Source organism: Cherax quadricarinatus, chromosome 7 (assembly GCF_038502225.1).
Source record: "Cherax quadricarinatus isolate ZL_2023a chromosome 7, ASM3850222v1, whole genome shotgun sequence".
Taxonomy (NCBI): Eukaryota; Metazoa; Arthropoda; class Malacostraca; order Decapoda; family Parastacidae; genus Cherax; species Cherax quadricarinatus.
The window spans coordinates 51,914,136-51,937,615 of NC_091298.1; the positions used below are offsets into that span (position 1 = coordinate 51,914,136).

Sequence of the window (23,480 nt, forward strand, 5' to 3'; positions counted from 1 at the left end):
GTAAGGGACGTTCTACCATAGACCCCTTACTACGCTTGGATACGTATGTTCGTAATGCCTTTGCGAATAACCATTCAGTTATTGCCATATTTTTTGACCTTGAGAAGGCATATGACACAACTTGGAGGTATAATATTTTAGCCCAAGCCCACTCCTTAGGCCTTCGAGGCAATCTACCATCCTTCCTTAAGAACTTTTTAACTGACAGGCATTTCCGTGCTCGGGTTAATAATGTGCTCTCCCCGGACTTTATCCAAGCTGAAGGTGTCCCCCAGGGATGTGTTCTGAGCACAACACTTTTTCTCCTTGCTATTAATGATTTGGCCTCTAGTCTTCCATCAAATATTTGGTCATCACTCTATGTTGATGACTTCGCTATTGCCTGTGCAGGCGCTGTCACCTCATTACAGTTTCTCTCCAGCATGCAGTCGACCGTGTTTCCAATTGGGCCACCACACATGGGTTTAAATTTTCCAGCACTAAAACCCACCAAATTACTTTCACTAGACGCTCTGTCATCTCCGATCATCCTTTGTACCTCTATGGCTTCCGTATCCCTGAATGTGATACAGTCAAGTTTCTGGGCCTCCTCTTTGATCGTAGGTTATCCTGGAAACCTCACATTACCTCTCTGAAGGCAACTTGTCAAAGCCGGCTGAACCTTCTTAAAACCCTTGCTCATCTTTCATAGGGAGCTGATCGTCGAACCCTCCTTCTCCTACATTCCACCCTCATTTTATCGAAACTTGATTATGGTGACCAGATCTATTCAGCGGCATCTCCTGCTACTCTCTCTAGCCTTAACCCCATTCATCACCAAGGATTACGTTTATGCCTTGGTGCTTTTCGCTCTTCCCCTGTCGAGAGCCTCTATGCAGAAGCGAATGTTCCATCCTTATCCGATCGCCGTGATGCCCATTGCCTTCGCTACTATGTACGCTCTCATGATCTCCGCAATCCTTCCATTTATAGAATGGTCACTGATATTAGTAGACATTCTTTATTTGTTCGCCGCCCCTGTTTACTCCATCCCTTTTCTCTTCGCCTTCATTCGCTCTCGTCTTCTCTTCAATTACCACCTTTCTATGTTCATGTAGCATCTCACTTTTCCCTACCCCCCTGGGGAGTTCCAGCTGTTCGAGTCTGTTCTTTCTCTCTCCCTTGCTCGAAAGCCCAACTGTCTACGGTCGCATCCCGCTCTCTTTTTCTTGACCACTTCCATTCTCATTCTCATGCCATTGCTGTGTACACAGATGGCTCTAAGTCTTCTGACGGCGTAGGATTCGCAGCAGTGTTTCCGGACAGCGTCGTACGCGGGCATTTACTATCTTCGGCTAGTATTTTTACTGCTGAATTGTATGCCATCCTTGCAGCACTTATCCGTATTGCATCTATGCCTGTGTCATCATTTGTGGTTGTCTCAGACTCCCTTAGCGCTTTACAGGCTATACAGAAATTTGATACACCTCACCCCTTAGTCCTCCGTATCCAACTTTGGCTACGCCGCATCTTTACCAAGCATAAAGATATTGTTTTTTGTTGGGTCCCTGGTCATGTTGACGTACAGGGCAATGAACAGGCAGACACTGCTGCGCGGTCAGCAGTACATGACCTACCAGTTTCATATAGAGGTATTCCATTTACGGACTATTTTGCTGCAATATCTTCCCACCTTCACACCCGTTGGCAACAACGTTGGTCTACTATGCTTGGCAACAAACTTCAATCTATTAAACCGAGTATAGGTTACTGGCCGTCTTCTTATCACCAGTGTCGAGGTTGGGAGACTACTCTCTCCCATCTTCGCACTGGCCATACTCATCTTAGTCATGGATATCTCATGGAGAGGCACCCTGCTCCTCTCTGTGAGAATTGCCAAGCTCCATTATCAGTCAGCCACATTCTGTTGGACTGCCCACTTTATCAACGAGCACGCAGAATTTACCTCCATCGTCGTCTTCGCTCCACTGCTCTCTCTTTACCTTCCCTTCTCGCTGATGGACCCACCTTTCATCCGGACTCTCTCATTGACTTTTTGACAACTGACTTACTTCACAAATTCTGATACCTTCAGCCCTTTCTACTTCAATCTCTTGCTACCCTCTACCCCCGTACTATCCCCTGCCCCGCTGTTTTCTGTAACCTACTGATTATCCCTCCTCCCTTCTGCCATCCAATACCCTCACTTCCTTCCCTACCCTGCAGCGCTGTATAGCCCTTGTGGCTTAGCGCTTCTTTTTGATTATAATAATAATAGGAAGTTGCATGAGGATTTAATTAGAAAAGTGCCTGCAACTAGTGATGCGAATGAATTTAAGGCCAGCAAAGGTTGGTTTGAGAGATTTAAGAATCGTAGTGGCATACATAGTGTGATAAGGCATGGTGAGGCTGCCAGTTCAGACCAAAAAGCGGCTGAAAAATATGTGAAGGAATTCAAGGATTACATAGACAGTGAAGAATTGCAACCTGAACAAGTGCTTAATTGCGATGAAACAGGCCTGTTTTGGAAGAAAATGCCAAGCAGGACCTACATTATTAAGGAGGAAAAGGCACTCCCAGGACATAAGCCTATGAAAGACAGGCTTACTCTTCTGATGTGTGCTAATGCTAGTGGTGATTGCAAAGTGAAGCCTTTATTGGTGTATCACTCTGAAACTCCCAGAGCGTTCAGGCAAAACAATGTCGTCAAGGCTAATTTGTGTGTGCTGTGGAGGGCAAACAGTAAGGCATGGGTCACTAGGGGCTTTTTCTATGACTGGTTACACCATGCATTTGCCCCCACTGTGAAAAATTACCTAATGGAAAAGATATTGGACCTTAAGTGCCTCCTGGTATTAGACAATGCTCCTGGTCATCCTTCAGACTTGGCAGAGCGACTTTCTACGGACACGAGCTTCATTAAGGTCAAGTTTTTTGCCTCGTAATACCACTTCTCCTGCAGCCCATAGACCAGCAGGTCATTTCAAACTTCAAAAAAAACTACACAAAAGCTATGTTTCAAAAGTGCTTTGAAGTGACCTCAGACACTCGACTGACTAAGAGAGTTTTGGAAAGATCACTTTAGCATCCTCAGTTGTGTAAACCTTATAGGTAAGGCTTGGGAGGGAGTGACTAAGAGGACCTTGAACTCTGCTTGGAAGAAACTGTGGCCACAATGTGTAGAAGAAAGGGATTTTGAAGGGTTTGGGGCTAACCCTCAGGAGCCTATGCCAGTTGTGGAATCTATTGTGGCATTGGGAAAGTCCATGGGGTTGGAGGTTAGTGGGGAGGATGTGGAAGAGTACAATGAAGAACTAACCACTGAAGAGCTGCAAGATCATCTTCAACAGCAAGTGGCCAGACCTGAGGAAACTGCTTCAGAGGAGGGGAGAGAGAAATTGAGGAAGTTGCCTACTTCAAAAATTAAGGAAATGTGTGTAAAGTGGGTTGAACTGCAAACCTTTGTGGATGAAAATCACCCTGACACAGCTATTGCAAGCCGTGCTGGTGACTATTAGAATGACACTGTTATAGCCCATTTCAGGAAAGTCTTAAAGGAACGGGAGGTACAGACCTCTATACCTGGAGTTTACCTGGAGAGAAAGATTCCTGCCTCTCATCAATGAGTCGTTCTTCCTGGGGAACACAAACACATTTGTTGCACAACAAATTACCTATCTTTAATGTTACTTTAAGAATAAAAGATTTCAGTTTTCATGATTGTCATTTAATTATCCTTTAATGAACCATTCAACTGTGTCCAGCTTTCTAGTATACAACTGGCAACTGACTTCAACTGTGTCCAACATACTAGTATGCACATTTTTTCCTAACCTTCAAATTGCTTGCCACTTGCCAACATATTTTATCTCGGCATAATTCTTTGATATCTTCTGGAATCTTTCCATAACTATGAAAAATTCTAAGGCCAGAAGGGTCAACATGGATAATGACAGGTAATGACTGTCCCACGTACTAGTATGCCTAACTAGCATAAGTAAAAAGTGAAATAAGGAGCTGCTCCACCACCAGCTTCCCTACCAGCAGTGTGTGGAAGTAGCACGAAGATGACTTATTGATTTAAAATTTGTTACAATTTCATGATACTAACAGAATTCAACCACAGAGCACATTAAGTGGATTAACCTAATAAAGTCACTGACTTATTTCCATGTTCTGATGAGTATTACACCTTGAAACAATTGCAGCATCATAGGGTTTTGCTTTAAATATTTTATAATAGTCCAGAAGGTACACAGGTATTATGGACACAGTGTTTATACAACCCTAGGACATTTCCTTGAACCCACATATACTACAGCAAATAATTAACCTAGTATAACCCAATATACAATGACTTATTTTCCCGTTTTGAGGAGTGTTACACCTTAAAACAAATGTAATGTAGGATTTTGCAAATATACATACATCAGCAATTTCAAACGTTTATGAACACCCTCAAAGGCCCCCAGCAACACTTAAAAGGCCCCTTTCAAGCTCAACCTAACCAAACACTATCAAATGAGATTAATCACTTTTCCAGACTTACTGGGTCATTTCTGCAGTTTTCTATACTAATCATGGACTTCTTTTCATGAGGGGAGGTTGAACTTGCTATTACAGCATCCAATCGACTTTTTTAATTAAACTCAAAGGGATTACTAGAACACACTGCTGTCGAAAGTTTGAAGCTGATATGAAAAGGCATTTTCAGGTAATTGCAAGAAAATCCATACCCAAAGTTATTTAATGAGTAAATAGGAACAAATGCAAAATAAACCAAGTCTTTCTCCAAGTATGATAGTGTTGTTGAGAGTTTAAAGTCTATCTCAAGCAGCAGCAAAAACAGCACCACTATTTTTCCACTTAATGTACAGAAACTATTGGTTTAAACAATTAACAAATTGTGGCTTAAACAACCAAATAATAAATCTTCATCAGACCAGAACACACCAATCCTAAATATTTTAACCTTTAAACTGGGGTAAACCCACAAACAAAAGGTGCTATGTGTGGGGCAAAATCTTTAAAATTATTTTTTGTTGCAGATTACCTAGCATTTTGATAATATGGATTCTTGTTAACCAGCACCTCCCCTCCATTAGTCAGTTATAATGAAGTTTCATTGTGCTTACTTGCTGCCCACTCTGCATCCTGAGTCCAGTGATTGTTGAATTTGTGCTGTGTAATGAAAGGCCTGGCAAGACTCCACACTGGTGGTGCAGGTATGTAGGATGCAAGATGGGTGGAGGCAGCAAAGAGGTTGGTGGCCACATCTGGAGAGGCACTTATCACAAGAACTTCAAGTCCAACCTGAAAATTAATAACAATGTAATTCATATGGTTCATTAAGGCTGCAATTAACACCTACATATACCCTATCCACTCTAAAGCCTCCTTGCTCATTTGCAATCCTACTCACTGAAATAACTGACCTCCATATCAACTGCACCAGTGTTCAACGGGAAGACAACATGGCAGAAAACCTGATCAACAAAACTCCAAGGAAATGACAGGTCTGTAGGACTTTTTTCCCCTCAGTGCCAAACGAGGGAAAGAATTGAACATTTAAACATGGCTGACCGGCATCCAGCTACTGCCAGACGTACAACTAGCGAAGCGAAATTCTCATCTTTACTGACGTTCATCTGTACTGACAGTAGCATCATATCACTGTACCACCATCATATCACCCGTACCAGTGTTAACGAGAGGGAAACACAGCAGACATCGTCAAATCTACAATACAAAACTCCAAGGTTATAGGTCGGCTATCCCTCAGTGCCAGTTGTGGGAAAGAAGTGAATAGTTAAACAGACAAGGTTAATGTGTTAGTAGCTGACCTATATTCAGCTGACCAGTGTACAGTGAGAGAATCATAGCAGAAAACGCCAAATATATCTATAAACTCAAGGAAAGTCAGGTTGTAAGTGGCGTTTAATCCTTCAGTTTTAAAAATGGCTGAGTCAGCAGACCAGGTCAGGCAGTCAACAACACGACACAACCCCCGATAAATGGAATTGAGGGGATTTGGAAGGATAAAACCACTGATTAAACCTTTCTGGTCTACCAGAATGGAAAGAAGTTAGAAGTTAATAGGTGAAACAGGACTGTGAAGTGAGGCGGGAAGGGGAGTGTGTAATAAGGGGTTAACTGAAAGGGGCGTGTTTCCATTGGGGTGCTTTTTAATCTTGTCCCCCACTATACGACCCACAACAGTTGACTAACACCCAAGTAACTACTTACTGCTAGGTGAACAGGGTCAGCAGGTGTAAGGAAACAGCCAATATGTCACCCATGCTGGGGATTGAACCATGGACACACTGTGAGGCGAGTGTGCTATCAACAGAGCCACGGAATGCCATGTAAAGCAATTTATCTTTGAACAATTCAATAACATCAAACGGAGGAGCAAGGTTTCCTTACTGAGTGCACCATAAAATACAATACTTCCATTAAACATAAAGAAAATCCGTCCTTACCAGTGAAATAACCACTGGTTGGAGAACACAACATCCACTCACCAACCACAAAGTCTAGCCATACACTGTCAGGCAGGGAACGTGATGGTTACCCCCCCCCCCCCAACATCGTTCCTCGCTGTTAACACTTACAAACTTTTAATAACCACTTCACAACTACAAGATATACAGGTCTAGCTGACATCAGTGACATGCTACTATATAAAAAGCCGCTTGTTATACAGAGCATTTCTAGCAAATTAGGTCAGTTTTGTCCCAGGATGCGACCCACACCAGTCCACTAACACCCAGGTACCTATTTTACTGATGGGGAACATAGACAATAGGTGTAAGGTAACACGCCCCGTGTTTCTACCCTCGCCGGGAATCGAACCCGGACACTCACCGTGTGAAGCGAGAGCTTTAGCCACCAGGCACCAGTGATATATTCAGATATGTGTATATCACGTAATGCACATACGCCAGAAGTGTATCTCAGTATTATACACAGACATTTAACTGATCGACTATAGAAGACCACATTAAAGCCGCAATCCAAACACACTAACATCAAGATTATTATTATAGGGGAGCGCTAAACCCGTACGGGTTATACAGCGCATGTGCGGGGGGGATGGAAGGTATTCAGGTTTAATTCAGGGAACTGGAGAACAGATCGAGAGCCCCTCACCAGTATCAAGGAACTTTCCTTGAGGGATTAGCCTCGGCATCTGCCAGTTCATTTCCCGAGACAAACATGGCCCAGGCGTCCTTGTGCCATGCATGGAGATGCCTCCATGGTCTTTAGCACCACAGGGTGAAGAGGAACATACTGGGCCAGGGCAAGCAGAGCACATTAGGAATGTAAGTGCACAATGAACTGACAACAGCGAGGATTGCACTGAGCTCTGCAGCAAACACAGAGGACTCACCTGATAACCTCAGCAAAGTCAACACTGCCCTCGCTCTTAGACCCGTCAGGAAAGAACTCTACTGACAAGGTGGGTGGTTTCTCCAACACTACCTTCTGACAAGGTGGGTGAGGGTGTCTCCCCAACACCTGCTTCCTGACAAGGTAGGGATGTCTCCCCAACATCTGCCTCCTGACAAGGTGGGTGGGGATGTCTCCCCAACATCTGCCTCCTGACAAGGTGGGTAGGGGTGTTTCTCCCCAACACCTACCACCTGACAAGGCAGGAGCGGGGAAGAAGACTTTAGAAACCACCAAGAGAACTACTAAAGAACATTTCTCATTAACTTTTTTTTTACATTTATAATCAGGGACGTGTACTCATAAGCAGCAAGGTAAGCATTGCTTATCATATAAAAAAAAATTCCCCAAGAAAAATTTATCCATTAGAGCTAAATATTATTTAATTGTATATAGCATGGCACCTTTTTCTTATTTATCTTTGTTAATTTAATCCTGGTGGGAAAAGTATTTGAGAGACTTCTGAAACTATGTTAGACAAGAGTGTTTGATACTAAAAAAAAATCTGCCCCTGGAATACACAACAGTGAATCTGCAGTGACATCGTCTATCTTCCTGCTGGGTACAATGATGTATCACAGCCAGACGTTAACATACAATTATATTAACACACTATTTCTCAAATTCATGACTGTGAAATGCATTCTGATGATAAAATCTGTCCTCGGTATAATAGCTGCTGTCATTACTAAAATAAAAATTCCCTTTGCTAAATATTGGGTAGTGCAACGACGCCAATGGAAATAAGTCACTTAGGCATTTTTGGGTTATCCTAGGTAATGTACACATATGTTACTATCTATGATAATTGTACTCGTGTGGACCTGTACGTAAATAAACTTAGTAAAGCAGAACTTCGTCCCGGTGGTCCCTCCTCGACAACTACTCCGTCCAATGAGTCTCTCCCAGATCGTTGCCAGAAACACGACATAATACTAAACCAGGTTACTGTCAGATATGTAAATCTGGATTCATTAGAATTCTTAGAGCTTTTACGCTCTCCATTATGTGGGTTTGGAAAAGAATTTCCAGGGCTTGATTTTCACTCACTGTAAAGTAATTAACATTTACATGTAAGAAGAATTAAAAAATAAAACTACTACATAAGTACTGAGTTTTATAAAGCTTAAAAGAGGCTTACAATGAAGTAGTTAGTCTAGGGGAATTAATGGTCCCAGTAATTACTACATCTCAACACTTTGCTCATAACTAATTCAAACTTACTCCAGAAAGTCTCAAGATTAAATAAAAAAATATAAAACCTTTACTTTTTATTAATTGAAAAATTAATAATAATATCATTATATCTTTATTATTAATATTTCTACAAGTACATACCATATATAAAATGGTCATAATTATGACTATACTTTTTAAAGGGGTGGACCGGTAAGCCAGCGGAAGGCCTCGGTCCGATGACCAAAAGCTCCAACGGCGGGTCATCTAAGACCCACGTCTGGAAACACTTGTCCTATTTTCTGACGAACCAGACAAACCTACAAGTACATATACAGGTCTAGCTGACATCAATAACATACTACTATATAGAAAGCCTCTTGTTATGCAAAACATTTCAGGCTAATTAGGTCAGTTTTGTCCCCAGGATGCGACCCACACCAGTCCACTAACTCCCAGGTTCCCATTTTACTGATGGGGAACATAGACAACCGGTGTAAAGAAACATGCCCAACGTTTCTATCCTCGCCGGGAATCGAACCCGGACCCTCACCGTGTGAAGCGAGAGCTTTAACCACTAGGCCACAGGGCCTGGTGCTCAATAATCAAGAATTCAATTGAATTTTGAATCAATAAAAACAAATATTTATTAACATTCATACTTCAACTTCATATGAAAACATCTTAAAGTTACCATTTAAGGTAGCATTTTTTTTTCACGACGCCACTGTCTGTAATATAAAAAATAAAGTTTTCTGGGACAACGCCGGGTTGTTCCATTAGTGAGATATAGAACTTAACACACACATACCCTAGCAACTGGAAGGTGTCCACTTGCCAGACTTCAAGTAATATTTTGGATAATACCTGGAGAGGACTTCGAGGATCAACGCCTCCGCGGCCCGGTCTGAGACCAAGCCTCGTGGTGAATCAGGGTCTGATTAACCAGGCTGTTACTAACCATACCACGGGCGGGGATAGAACCCGCGATCAGAGAGTCATTAAACTCGTGAATCAGGCTGTTACTGCTGGCCGCACGCAAACTGACGTAGGAACAACAGCCCGTCTGGATTTTAGGTGTCTGTCCAGCGCCTTCTTGAAGACAGATGCTGCCATAGTGAAGAGCTCTGTCCCACAAGGCACAGTACTCGCACCTATTCTGTTCCTTATTATCATATCAGACATAGACAGAGATGTAAACCCCAGCACTGTATCATCTTTTGCAGACGATACTGGGATCTGCATGAGAGTGTCATCCACTGAGGACACAGCAAAGATCCAAGAAGATATAAACCAAGTTTTCTAATGGGCAACAGAGAACAATATGATGTTCAATGAAGACAAATTCCAACTACTCCGTTATGGAAAACTGGAGGAGATAATAACTAGGACTGAATATACTACAAACTCCAATCACACAATAGAGCGGAAAAAGGAATGTGAAGGACCTGGGTGTGGTAATGTCCGAAGACCTCACCTTCAAGGATCACAACAACGCCACTATCATATCTGCTAGGAAATTGATAGGATGGATAATGAGAACATTCAAGACAAGAGATGCTAAGCCAATGATGATGCTTTTTAAATAATTTCTCTCTAGGCTGGAATACTGCTGTACATTAACATCCCCACTCAAGGCAGGTGAAATTGCAGAGCTAGAGAATGTACAGAGAACTTATACTGCACGTATAAGTTCCATCAAACACCTTAACTACTGGGAACGCCTGGAAGCACTTGACTTGTACTCACTAGAGCGCAGGCGAGAGAGATATATCATAATCTACACCTGGAAGATTCTGGAGGGACTGGTCCCTAATATGCACACAGCAGTCACTCCATACGAAAGCAAAAGACTTGGCAGGCGATGCAACATACCCCCAGTGAGAAGTAGGGGCGTCACTGGTACACTAAGAGAAAACGCAGTAAGTGCCCGGGGCCCAAGACTGTTCAACAGCCTCCCACCAGCAATAAGGGGCATTACGGGAAGACGACCCCTGGTTGTCTTCAAGAGGGACCTGGACAGATACCCAAAGACGGTGCCGGATCAGCCAGGCTGTGGTTCGTACGTTGGATTGCGTGCGGCCAGCAGTAACAGCGTCGATGATCAGGCCCTGATCCACCGGGAGGCCTGGTCGTGGACCGGGCCGCGGCGCTTCCACCTTCAACAGACTCTTCAGCACATCTGCTAATTAGGGAAGGTGGACAACAAATTTGCTTTCACAATTATTCATAACAGCAAACACGCACTCTACCATACTTAAGCTAAACCAGGAACTGCTTCCATAAATTATTACACTTTTTACTTTTCAACAGAATTCAATGAACTGAAGCTTTAAGTCAGTAAGTTTATTTAGGCACAGGTACACATAAATACAATAATCATAAATAGTGTAAATTAATACGATAACCCCCAAAAAAGTCTAAGTGACTTATTTTCATGCGATAACTAAAGAGACGACAATTTACGCGACAAAATAAATTTTAATATAATCTAAGCAATATTTATTCCATATACAAGTTTCTTTTACACTTGCTTTCTGGAAACTCCATTCCCCTCAGTCTTCCTCAGCTATAAGTAAGGCGGATTCTTAAGTCGCTGGCACTCCCCTGCCTGACGTGGGAGGGGACGGTCGTGCTGAGGAGCCAAGAGGGACGGACACGTGTGCTATGTTTGTAAACACAAACTGGGGAAAAAAAAAACATACTGACAAACACCAACTCTTACAAAATTTAATCAACACATTGGATTTAGTGATGCAGTAAATAACAATATTTCTCTGGAAATTACACAAAATAAGGTAAATGGAGATAAAAAGTATTCAATTATTTTTAACAGATACGAGTAATTAAGCATTAATATATATATATATATATATATATATATATATATATATATATATATATATATATATATATATATATATATATATATATATATATGAAGAGGGAACTAAAAATGGACGAAACGATGAAAGTAACTGTGTCACTAAACGTGAAATCTCTGGAAATACTTTTGGTGGCAATTGGGTGAGAATGTTTGGAGGAGCCGTGTTATACTCAGGGAAGACTTGTGATCCACGCTCACCAGTTTACTCCAATCTTTGTTCTACTTCGAGGCGCTGTGAGTGATGATTATCAGATATACTCTTGTGTTGTTGTTCTGATAACTGTGTACTGATACTTTTCTTCCAGGTGTGGTGTGTGTTGTATTGCTCCAGGTGTGTTGTATTGCTCCAGGTGTGGTGTGACTTGTATTGTTAAATGTGTTGTATCCCATGTGGTGTTGTATTGCTCCATGTGTGGTGTGTGTTGTATTGTTAAATGTGTGGTATTATTCCATTTGGTATGTTGTATTGTTCAGTGTGATGTATTGGTCCAAATGTGGGTTGTATTGTTCCTTGTGCGTGTTGTGTTGGTCCAAGTGTAGTGTGCTGCACTGTTCTGAGTACTGCACTGTTCCATGTGTGTTGCATTGTTCCATGTGTGTTGTATGCTCCATTTGATGTATTGTCCCATGTATGTATTTTCATGTATAGTGTATTGTTCCAATACAACATATGGAACAATACATCACACATGGAATACAACGCACATACCTGGAGGGCATTCCGAGTTAACGCTCCCGCGGCCCGGTCCATGACCAGGCCTCGCGGTGGATCAGGGCCTGATCAACCAGGCTGTTACTGCTGGCCGCACGCAGACCGACATACAAGCCACAGCCCGTTCCCAAAGCCCCTAAATTACTGGAAGCAGTTGAAGGCCCTTGACTTGTAGTCCTCTGAACGCAGGCGACAAAGATACATGATAATATACATTTAGAAAATCCTAGAGGGACTAGTCCCAAATCTTCACACCGAAATCACTCCCTACGAAAGCAAAAGACTCGGCAGGCAGTGCAACATCCCTCCAATAAAAAGCAGGGGTGCCATAAGTATGCTAAGGAACAACACAGTAAATGTCAGGGGCACAAGACTGTTCAACTGCCTCCCAGTATACATAACGGAGGTTACCAATAGACCCCTGGCTATCTTCAAAGAGCTGGACAAACACCTAAAATCAGTGCCTGACCAGCCGAGCTGTGGTTCCTACGTCGGTCTGCGTGCGGCAAGCAGTAACAGCCTGGTTGATCAGACCCTGATCCACCGTAAAGCTTGGTCACCCCGCGTTGACTCTCGGAATGCCTCCAGGTATGTGTGTTGTATTCCATGTGTGATGTATTGTTCCATGTGTGATGTACTGTTCCATGCGTTATATTGTTCCATATGGGATGTACTGTTCTGTGTTGTGCTGTTCCATGCGTTATATTGTTCCATGTGTGATGTACTGTTCCGTGTTGTACTGTTCCATGCGTTATATTGTTCCATGTGTGATGTACTGTTCCGTGTTGTACTGTTTCATGCGTTATATTGTTCCATGTGTGATGTACTGTTCCGTGTTGTACTGTTCCATGCGTTATATTGTTCCATGTGCGATGTATTGCTCGATGTGTTGCATTGTTCCGTGTGTTGCATTGTTCCATGTGTTACATTGTTCCATGTGCTGTACTGTTCCATGTGTGATGTATTGTTCCCTGGGTTACATTGTTCCATGTGTTGTACTGTTCCATGTGTGATGTATTGTTCCCTGGGTTACATTGCTCCATGTGTTGTACTGTTCCATGTGTGATGTGTTGCATTGTTCTATGTTTCTGCTGTATTGTTCCATGTGTGTTGTATTATTCCATGTGTGTTGTATTGGTCCATGTGCGTTGTATTGGTCCATGTTTCTGCTGTATTGTTCCATGTGTGTTGTATTATTCCATGAATGTTGTATTGTTCCATGTGTGTATTCCATGTGTGTGTTGTACTGATCCATGTGCGTTGTTCATTGTACTAGTCCGTGTTCATTGTATTGGTCCGTGTTCACTGTATTGGTCCGTGTTCATTGTATTGGTCCGTGCTCACTGTATTGGTCCGTGTGCGTTGTTTTGGTCCATGTGTGCTGTGCTAACCTATATAATGTTTTGGTCCTTGATTAGTTTACTGGTCCATGTTATATTTATAAATTTATTTCAAGTGCCACAAATTTCCCCATCGGTGATTTGTTCCAGATATACTATTATATTGTACATACCCATAATTGTACCAGCCGTAATTTACATCGGTTCAGAGTCACGTCTGGCCCATCAGAGGTCAGGCCATCAGCTGACGTGACAGTACCGATGCGGTTCACTCCCGCTTGCTTGTGACTGTATTGATCCACTCTGCGGTACAGCTCTAGTGTGCTGGATCGCTCCACTTTCCTGCGAAGGCAAGGTTCGTGGAGTCTGGTCCCGTATGAGGGCAGCTGACTCAAGGACTGAGAAATGGTATGGTGAAACCGACAAGTTGTGGAAAAGACACTTATGTAATAATACTATTACCACTACGCTCGTAGCTTTCCACCTGACTCCTGCCACTACATATATTCGTTTCTCAGTTATCTCTGTATTAGGACTAAAGAAGCCACCAGTAGCGAAACGTTTCCTATAATAATTGTCCTGAACTGTAAGCAATCGTCTTTCCCACAGACTCAACTAGGCGAGTACAATTATTGCCTTTCCCGGAAGGTTAACAAGCTCTACTACTAATTCTACAACCAATATCTTTCGAGAGAGAAACTAAGAAAGAACTGGCTTTACCTGTATCAATTTTATAAACTTTATGTACCTTGTTTAGCCTCCACTGGCAACTAAGTTCAATTAGGTACGGGTAAACATAATTACAATTACACAAATGATCATACATAGTACACTATGTGTAAATTACCTAGGATAACCCAAACAAGTCAGACAAAGTGATTTATTTCCACTGTAGTCCTTGAGTTAAGCCTCCACGTGCTGTATGATCCTCATACAAGTATTAATAACGACAACTTCTTGAAATTTTCCAGGGATACAACATCCTGTCTCGCCCTCCAGGATACAAATGCGCTGTCGACAATAACGAAGAAACAGATGCAGAACCTTTAATTTGGGCAACGTTTCTCTTTGTGTAGAGCTTCTTCAAAGCTCTACACAGAGTGAAGCTTGTTCTGCAACGTATTTTCGTGTCTTTGTTTGTTAGGTAATACATCTTAATTATATCGACTAGCAGGATCATTAAGGCTACCACCTGCCTCCGTTATATGTGTCAAGTATTCTGTAATATAGTTAATGTGGGAGTATAAAATACCCGTGTTGATAATTTCGCAGTGACATGATAATAAACAACAGCATATATCCACGTCACAATGTAATATAACCTCTATGTAGTTGCTACACACACACACACACACATTATATATATTATATATATATAATATATATATTATATATATATATAATATATATATATAATATATATATATATATATATGAGTCCTGGAGATGGGAAGTACAGTGCCTGCACTCTGAAGGAGGGGTGTTAATGTTGCAGTTTAAAAACTGTAGTGTAAAGCACCCTTCTGGCAAGACAGTGATGGAGTGAATGATGGTGAAAGTTTTTCTTTTTCGGGCCACCCTGCCTTGGTGGGAATCGGCCAGTGTGATAATAAAATAAAATAATAAATATATATATATATATATATATATATATATATATATATATATATATATATATATATATATATATATATATATATATATATAACAACACTGGGACTAGCCGAGGATTCAAACCCATGTCGTTTTGCCCCGCCTTATGGTGAACAAAAATCACATGATGCTCTAACCCACAGGACCATGCAGTCCTAAAAGAATCAAGCACCCAGCAGAGCTCAGTGTTTTACCTTGATCCGAGGACATACGGTGGTATGGGTGCCTCTGAGCTAATTTCATTCTAATCCCCGTTTGTTGTACTAGCCTTCACGAACAGTATTTTATATTATTGTAACCACAAACAAGTGGTACTGAATCAATAAGCTATCTTTGGAGTCTGGACGTACCTCTGTAATCTTTTGGGATACATAATAAACGGCCCGGCCGTATCCCACCGCGACAGGGTGACCCAAAAAGAAAAACGAAAGTTTTTTTTCTTTCAATTTTCAATGGTTGTAGTACTTACTACTCCCTGGTTTAAATCATTCCACTGGTCAACGACTCTGTGAGGTGAAAATTTTCAAGTATTTCTACCGTTCTAGTTCCCCTTCACTTAACAAATGTTGCCCCTTGTTATCCCTCCTGCAGGTACTAAGAAATATATGCTTTCATGTCTTTTTTTTTTATAACCTTGTATGTGGTTATCATGTCTCTCCCCAACGTTAGAATCTTAAGTATTATTGTCCTGTCATCATATGATCGTATATGTAACTCAGCAATTTTGCAGCGGTTCTTTGGACCTTTTCTAACTTATCTATGTGTTTATTTAATATGTGGGCACCAGACTATCACTGCATATTCATTATGTGGTAAGCAGATGATTAAGACACATGTGCAACAGTTGGGTATCTTTATAGTTGAAACGTTTCGGCTACACAGTAGGCTTCTTCAGTCAAGTACAGAGGCAGCAGGTGTAGTAGTGAAATGAAGATGAAGCCTACCGTGTAGGCGAACAGTTTCAGCAATAGATACCCAATTGTTGCACACGTGTTTTAATCATCAACTTCTCGGTATTTCATACCATTTTTTTCAACATATTGTAAACAGTTTCTTAGCATTTCTTCATCCATATATTTGGAAAATGTTTCATAATTTGCCAGTGTAGCAGACGAGTTTCTCATAATTTCGTTAGTATAATCTGGTAACAATTTTGTTAATTCCTAAGTCCCTCTGATATTTTCAGTGTTTTGTCACACAGTACGTGTACAGGAGAGGCGACGGAGATCCTACCGAATGCTGATCCATTGGAGTCAGTCGGTCGGTCTCTCGGTCTCTCGGTCTCTCGGTCTCTCTCTCTCTCTCTCTCTCTCTCTCTCTCTCTCTCTCTCTCTCTCTCTCTCTCTCTCTCTCTCTCTCTCGCCGTTAGTGTCACATTAACAGCAATAACAAAGCTCAACGTGTCGCCACTGTGACTACCAACAGAGACGAGGCGCCACTAGGCCTGCATTTTATTTTTTTATATATATAAATTGACTTCATGCGGAGTGGGAGTAGAAAAAGAGACAACCTTATTCCAAAACTTATACATTTGCTTCTAAATGGTATGGTGATACCATATTCAACCCTCCCATACGAGAAACATATTTACATAAACGACACAGATGAGGGTATAAATAGCGACATAAGCAATTTTGTACAAGAATGGTATACAATACCGACAAGATGAAAATTAAAACACATGTGCAACATCTGGGTATCTTTATTGTAGAAGTTTCGCCATCCAGTGACTTTATCAATACAAGGACATAATGTGAAGAATTGTGTATGCAGAAGATAGGTAAGCAGTCCCTCAGCTTTTTTTTTTTTTTTTTTTTTTTTTTGGAACAGCACCGTAGTCTTGAAGGAACTGAAGCACAGGCTGAGGGAATAATTACCCCATCTTTTGCATACACAATTCTTCACATTATGTCCTTGTATTGTATTGATAAAGCCACTGGTTGGCGAAACGTCTATAAAGATTTGAGAGGGAAGTGTTCTCTAAATGGTGACCTCCTTTCTTTTAGTATATAAATCTCAATACTGCTGCTTAAACTTCACACTGTTCCAGACTATGGAACAGAACTTTTCTGCAGGCTGAGGGACTGACCACCTCAAAACTACGCCTTCAAGGGTGATGGACTGATTACATCGCCTTCACATCTCTAATGCTTCTGCTAAACTCCTCTGTGCTCGACTGAATAAGCCTACTGTGTAGGCGAAACGTTTCGGAATATACTTAACTGTCGCATGTGTGTCTTACTTATCAACTTGTCATATTATATACCATTTGTGTATTCACTAGCCAGACTATTCCACTTCCTGACAACTCTGTGACTGAAGAAATGCTTCCTAACATCCCTGTGACTCACCTGAGTCTTCAACTTCCAATTGTGACCCCTTGTTGCTGTGTCCCATCTCTGGAACATCCTGTCTCTGTCCACCTTGTCGATTCCTCTCAGTGTCGTCAGGTCGATTTTCCTTAACCTCTTCTCGTAGGACATACCCCTTAGCTCCGGGACTAGTCTTGTTGTAAACCTTTGCACTTTCTCTAGTTTCCTTACATGCCTGGCTAGGTGTGGGTTCAAAACTGGTGCTGCTTACTCCAATATGGACCTAACGGACACAACGTACAGGATCCTGAACGATTCCTTATTAAGATGTCGGAATGCTGTTCTTAGGTTTGCTAAGCGCCCGTATGCTGCAGCAGTTATTTGGTTGTTGTGCGCCTCAGGAGATGTGCCCATGTCATACTCACCTCAGGAGCCTTTCCCTTGAGTGAGGTTTGTAGTCTCTGGCCCCCTAGACTGTACTCCGTCTGTGGTCTTCTTTGCCCTTCCCCAATCTTCATGACTTTGCACTTAGTAGGGGTTGAACTCCAGGAGCCAGTCGCTGGACTAGGCCTGCAGCCTGTCCAGATCCCTTTGTAATTCTGTCTGGTCCTCGTCCGACTGAGTTCTCAACTTCACATCATCTGGAAACAGGGACACTTCGGAGTCTATTCCTTCCGTCATGTCGTGTGTGTGTGTGTGTGTGTGTGTGTGTGTGTGTGTGTGTGTGTGTGTGTGTGTGTGTGTGTGTGTGTGTGTGTGTGTAAGTAATCACCTAATTGTGGTTGCAGGGGTCGAGACTCAGCTCCTGGCCCCGCCTCTTCAACGAACGCTACTAGATCCTTTCTCTCCCTGCTCCATGACCATTATCATACCTCGTCTTAAAGCTATGTATGGTTCCTGCCTCCACTACATCACACGCCAGACTGTTCCACTTCCTGACTACTCTATGACTGAAGAAATACTTCCTAACACCCATTTGACTCATCTGAGTCTTCAACTTCCATTTGTGACCCCTTGTTTCTGTGTCCCTTCTCTGGAACATCCTGTCTCTGTCCACCTTGTCTATTTCACGCAGTATTTTGTATGTCGTTATCATGTCTCCCCTAATCCTCCTGTCCTCCAGTGTTGTCAGGCCGATTTCCCACAACCTTTCTTCGTAGGACATTCCCCTTAACTCTGGAACTAACCTTGTCGCAAATTTCTCTAATTTGTCTCTAATTTCTTAACGTGCTTGACCTGGTGTGGGTTCCAAACTGGTGCTGCATACTCCAGTATGGGTCTGACGTACACCGTGTACAGTGTCTTGAACGATTCCTTACTGAGGTATCAGAACGCTATTCTCAGGTTTGCCAGGTGCTCATATGCTGCAGCAGTTATCTGGTTGATGTGTGCTTCCGGAGATGTGCTCGGTGTTATATTCACCCCAAGATCTTTCTCCTTGAGTGAGGTTTGCAGTTTTTGGCCACCTAGCCTAAACTCCGTCTGCGGTCTTCTTTGCCCTTCCCCGATCTTCATAACTTTGCATTTGGCGGGGTTAAATTCGAGAAGCCAGTTGCTGGACCAGGTGTCCAGCCTGTCCAGGTCTCTTTGAAGTCCTGCCTGATCCTCATCTGATTTAATTCTCCTCATTAACTTCACGTCGTCTGCGAACAGGGACACTGTGTGTGTGTGTGTGTGTGTGTGTGTGTGTGTGTGTGTGTGTGTGTGTGTGTGTGTGTGTGTGTGTGTGTGTGTGTGTGTGTGTGTGTGTGCGTGCGTGCGTGCGTGTGTACTCACATAATTGTGGTCGCAGGGGTCGAGACTCAGCTCCTGGACCCGCCTCTTCACTGATCGCTACTAGGTCCTCTCTCTGCTTCCTGAACTTTGTCATACCTCGTCTTAAAGCTATGTATGGTTTCTGCCTCCACTACATCACTTGCTAGGCTATTCCACTTCCTGACGACTCTGTGACTGGGGAAGTACTTCCTAACATCCCTGTGACTCATCTGAGTCTTCAGCTTCCAATTGTGACCCCTTGTTTCTGTGTCCCCTCTCTGGAACATCCTGTCTCTGTCCACCTTGTCTATTCCACGCATTATTTTGTATGTTATCATGTCTCCCCTGACCCTCCTGTCCTCCAGTGTCGTCAGTCCGATTTCCCTCAACCTTTCTTCGTAGGACATTCCTCTGAGCTCCGAAGCTAGCCTTGTTGCAAACCTTTGTACTTTCTCTAATTTCTTGACGTGCTTGACCAGGTGTGGGTTTCAAATTGGTGTTGCATACTCCAGTATGGGCCTAACGTACACAGTGTACGGTGTCTTGAACGATTCCTTACTAAGGTATCGGAACGCTATTCTCAGGATTGCCAGGCGCCCATATGTTGCAGCAGTTATCTGGTTGATGTGTGCCTCCGGAAACATGCTCGGTGTTATGGTCACCCCAAGATCTTTCTCCTTGAGCGAGGTATGCATCCTTTGTCCACCTAGCCTAAACTCTGTCTGCGGTCTTCTATGCCCTCCCCCAATCTTCATGACTTTGCATTTGGCAGGTTTGAATTCGAGAAGCCAGTTGCTGGACCAGGTGTCCAGCCTGTCCATGTCTCTTTGTAGTCCTGCCTGATCCTCATCCGATTTAATCCTTCTCATTAGCTTCACATTATCTGCGAACAGGAACATTTCAGAGTCTAACCCTTCCACCATGTCATTCACATATATCAAAAATAGCACTGGTCATAGGACTGACCCCTGTGGGACCCCGCTCGCCACAGGCGCCCACTGTGATACCTCATCACGTACCATGACCCGTTGTTGCCTCCCTGTCAGGTACTCTCTGATCCATTGCAGTGCCCTTCCTGTTATATGCGCCTGATCCTCCAGCTTCTGCACTAACCTCCTGTGAGGAACTGTGTCGAAGACCTTCCTATAGTCCAGGAAAATGCAATCAACCCACCCCTCTCTCTCGTGTCTTCTGTTACCTTGTCATAAAACTCCAGAAGGTTTGTGACACAGGATTTGCCTTCTATGAATCCGTGCTAGTTGTTGTTTATAATCTTGTTTCGTTCCAGGTGTTCCACCACTAAAACTCCTGATAATCTTCTCCATGACTTTGCATACTGTACACGTCAGAGACACTGGTCTGTAGTTTAGTGCCTCGTTTCTGTCTCCTTTCTTAAAAATGGGGACTACATTTGCCGTCTTCCATACCTCAAGCAATGTGTTGAAGATTGTGGTTAGTGGCATGCACAGCATCTCTGCTCCTTCTCTAAGGACCCACGGGGAGATGTCCAGACCCCTCGCCTTTGAGGTATCGAGGTCACTTAGCAGCTTCTGCACCTCCTCCTCTGTTGTTTGTATGTCATCCAGCACCCGTTGGTATATTCCCTGTTGGTGTTTCCCTCTGTGATGTCTTCTTAAATCTCATGTTGAGCTCCTCGCATACCTCATGATCGTTACTTGTGAGTTCCCCACCTTCTTTCCTCAGCCTGATCACCTGGTCTTTGATTATTGTCTTCCTCCTGATGTGGCTGTACAGCAATTTCGGGTCAGACTTGACTTTCGATGCTATGTTATTTTCATACTGTTGCTGGGCCTCCCTCCTTACCTGTGCATACTCGTTCCTGGCTCTTCGACTAATCTCCTTATTTTCCTGTGTTCTTCGCCTTCTGTAATTTTTCCATTCTCTATTGCACTTAGTTTTTCCTCCCTACACCGTCGGGTAAACCAAGGGCTCGTTCTGGTTTTCCCATTATTTCTGTTGCCCTTGGGAACAAACCTTTCCTCTGTCTCCTTGCATTTTGTTGTTACATATTCCACCATTTCATTTACCGACTTTCCTACCAGTTCGCTGTCCCACTGAACCTCTTGCAGGAAGTTCCTCAAACCTATGTAGTCCCCCCCTGTTTATAGTTTGGTTTTTCCCATTCAACTCCTGTTATCCTCTCCACTTGTAACTCTATGTATTCAAAGCACAGAACCACGTGGTCACTAGCTCCTAGGGGCCTCTCATATGTGATGTCCTCAATGTCTAAACTGCTCAGGGTGAACACAAGGTCCAGTCTTGTGTACTCACCTATTTGTACTCACCTACTTGTGGTTGCAGGGGTCGATTCATAGCTCCTGGCCCCGCCTCTTCGCTGTGTGTGTGAGAGAGAGAGAGAGAGAGAGAGAGAGAGAGAGAGAGAGAGAGAGAGAGAGAGAGAGAGAGAGAGTATAAACCTTGGTAATATATACCGACAAATTGGTTTAGAAACACGTGAGCAAACGTTAAAAAACGTTTCGCTCCTGGGAAGTGATCAAGGTCGCAGAACAGATATGTTGTCTAATAAATACGTCCTAGCGTTTGCTCACGTCTCTTTCTAACCAGAGAGAGAGAGAGAGAGAGAGAGAGAGAGAGAGAGAGAGGCTTCAATAAATCAGTTGGTTGTATAGTTCCTGTCATTAGCTTTTATTTGCAGTAAAAAAGTCAGTCCTACCACTGCTAGAATAACATTTAAGTAGAGGAAACTCGCGTCTCTTACAAAAATACACAAGAAGTATAATTATTTAGCCGAATCAGTGTAGACAGCCTGTACTGTCTGCACAGACAGCCCATGCTGTCTGCCAGCTTAGTTCATATTTCGCGCCACTCAAGTGCTGCCATCTATAGGCCTTGCCACTTCAGTATGCCCAGACTTGCCTCACCCTCACTCACACAGCGGCCTGGCATCAAGACACAAGTACTCCCAGCTCTCTCTCGTGGCATGGCCCTGCCCGGGCCATGGGCACAAACACACAAGCCTGTGTAACCCACCACTACTTGTCAATAAACTAAGAAGCCTCCGAAGAAGTATATCATTTAACTACCCGCTCTACAGCTACCAAACACATTTATATTGGTACCAGCGGTGGTCGCAGCGTTGTGTTTACCCTGGAGAGAGGAAGGAGAGGTATGAAGTCACCTTCACTTCATCACCCTACATAAGAAGCATCCGTCTCTCAACGAGTTATCCTGATGTCGTGTCTGCACGTTTGAGCATCCAGACACAGGTACAAGCAGGATCCAGCCGAAATTTGCCGAATTTCTTCGAGAATTGTGAGTGGCGTCCCAGCGTCTCACGCTACAGCGTCCCACGCTAGTGTCCCACGCTGTTTCTCAAGTCACGTGTTCAGCGTCACTTGTATGTTGCTGTTGTTGTTCAGCTCAGCACAGCTGTTTCAGCAAGCCAGAGGTGAGTTTTGTGGTGATTTCTGCGTCCAGTGTGAGCTTCTCCACGTGTTTGTGGGTGGAGGAGGAGGAGGAATGGCCAGATGCCTGCCCTGCCATACACTCACGCACGCTCCTCGCCACCAGCCTACCATACACCACTCACCACTGCCCACTCCCTCTGCTGTGTTTTCTGCTGTTTTTCGTATGAATTCATTGCCAGTGCTGTGTATCCGAGTGCCCGAGGCCACTCGAAGCTACGTGGATTACGACGTCACGTGGGTGTGGGCGATCACGTAGACCTACAAAGCCACGTGAGTTACCAGATATCCCAGGCCTCATGCTGTGGTCTGCTGCCCGCATCACATCGACGCCACCCACGATGCTGCCCGACTTCATGACGTCACGATGTCTGCTGACGTCACCTCACGATGTCTGCTGACGTCACCTCACGATGTCTGCCTGACGTCACCTCGAGATGTCTGTTGACGTCACTGCTGCTGACGTCACCTTGCGACATCACGCCTGACATCACATGATGTCACATCGAGTGTTCTAGTAATTATTTCAGTATTGTCGAGAAGATTGAGAGAAAATATATGTCGTGTGTTAATTCCTCTTAGTCAGTGTTCTCACATTTTAGTATATGTCTTAGTGTCAGTTTTATGCGCAGAAAAGCATCATTTGCTAGTTAAGCCATGTTGTACCGTATGTACAGCGGTGTGTTTTTAAAGTTCCGTGTGTCCAGTGAGGTCTGTGGTCAGACCCTTGAATTGTACCACTAAGTCACCCGCCTGACCAGTGTTTGA

The 23,480-nt window shown here is 43.3% G+C and overlaps 2 protein-coding genes across 4 annotated transcripts in view; one reads left to right on the plus strand and one right to left on the minus strand.

Moving 5' to 3' along the window:
• Positions 1–4,903: 4,903 nt before the first annotated feature.
• The window catches only part of LOC138852359 (uncharacterized), a 192,686-nt gene continuing 174,109 nt past the window's right edge, over positions 4,904–23,480 (minus strand). The window contains exon 9 of one of the 3 annotated variants that reach the window (XM_070082437.1): positions 4,904–5,292. In XM_070082437.1, the coding sequence (XP_069938538.1) occupies positions 5,271–5,292 (22 nt within the window). In that variant the 3' untranslated portion in view covers positions 4,904–5,270. Of the gene's footprint in view, positions 5,293–11,257; positions 11,292–23,480 lie in introns of those variants that run through there. The other 2 variants (XM_070082439.1, XM_070082438.1) reach the window with 2 other exon arrangements.
• Positions 11,285–23,480, plus strand: part of LOC128689452 (uncharacterized) — a 76,156-nt gene continuing 63,960 nt past the window's right edge. The window contains exon 1 of the mRNA XM_053777771.2: positions 11,285–11,405. The gene's annotated coding sequence lies outside the window, so the exon portion shown is untranslated. The remainder of the gene's footprint in view (positions 11,406–23,480) is intronic.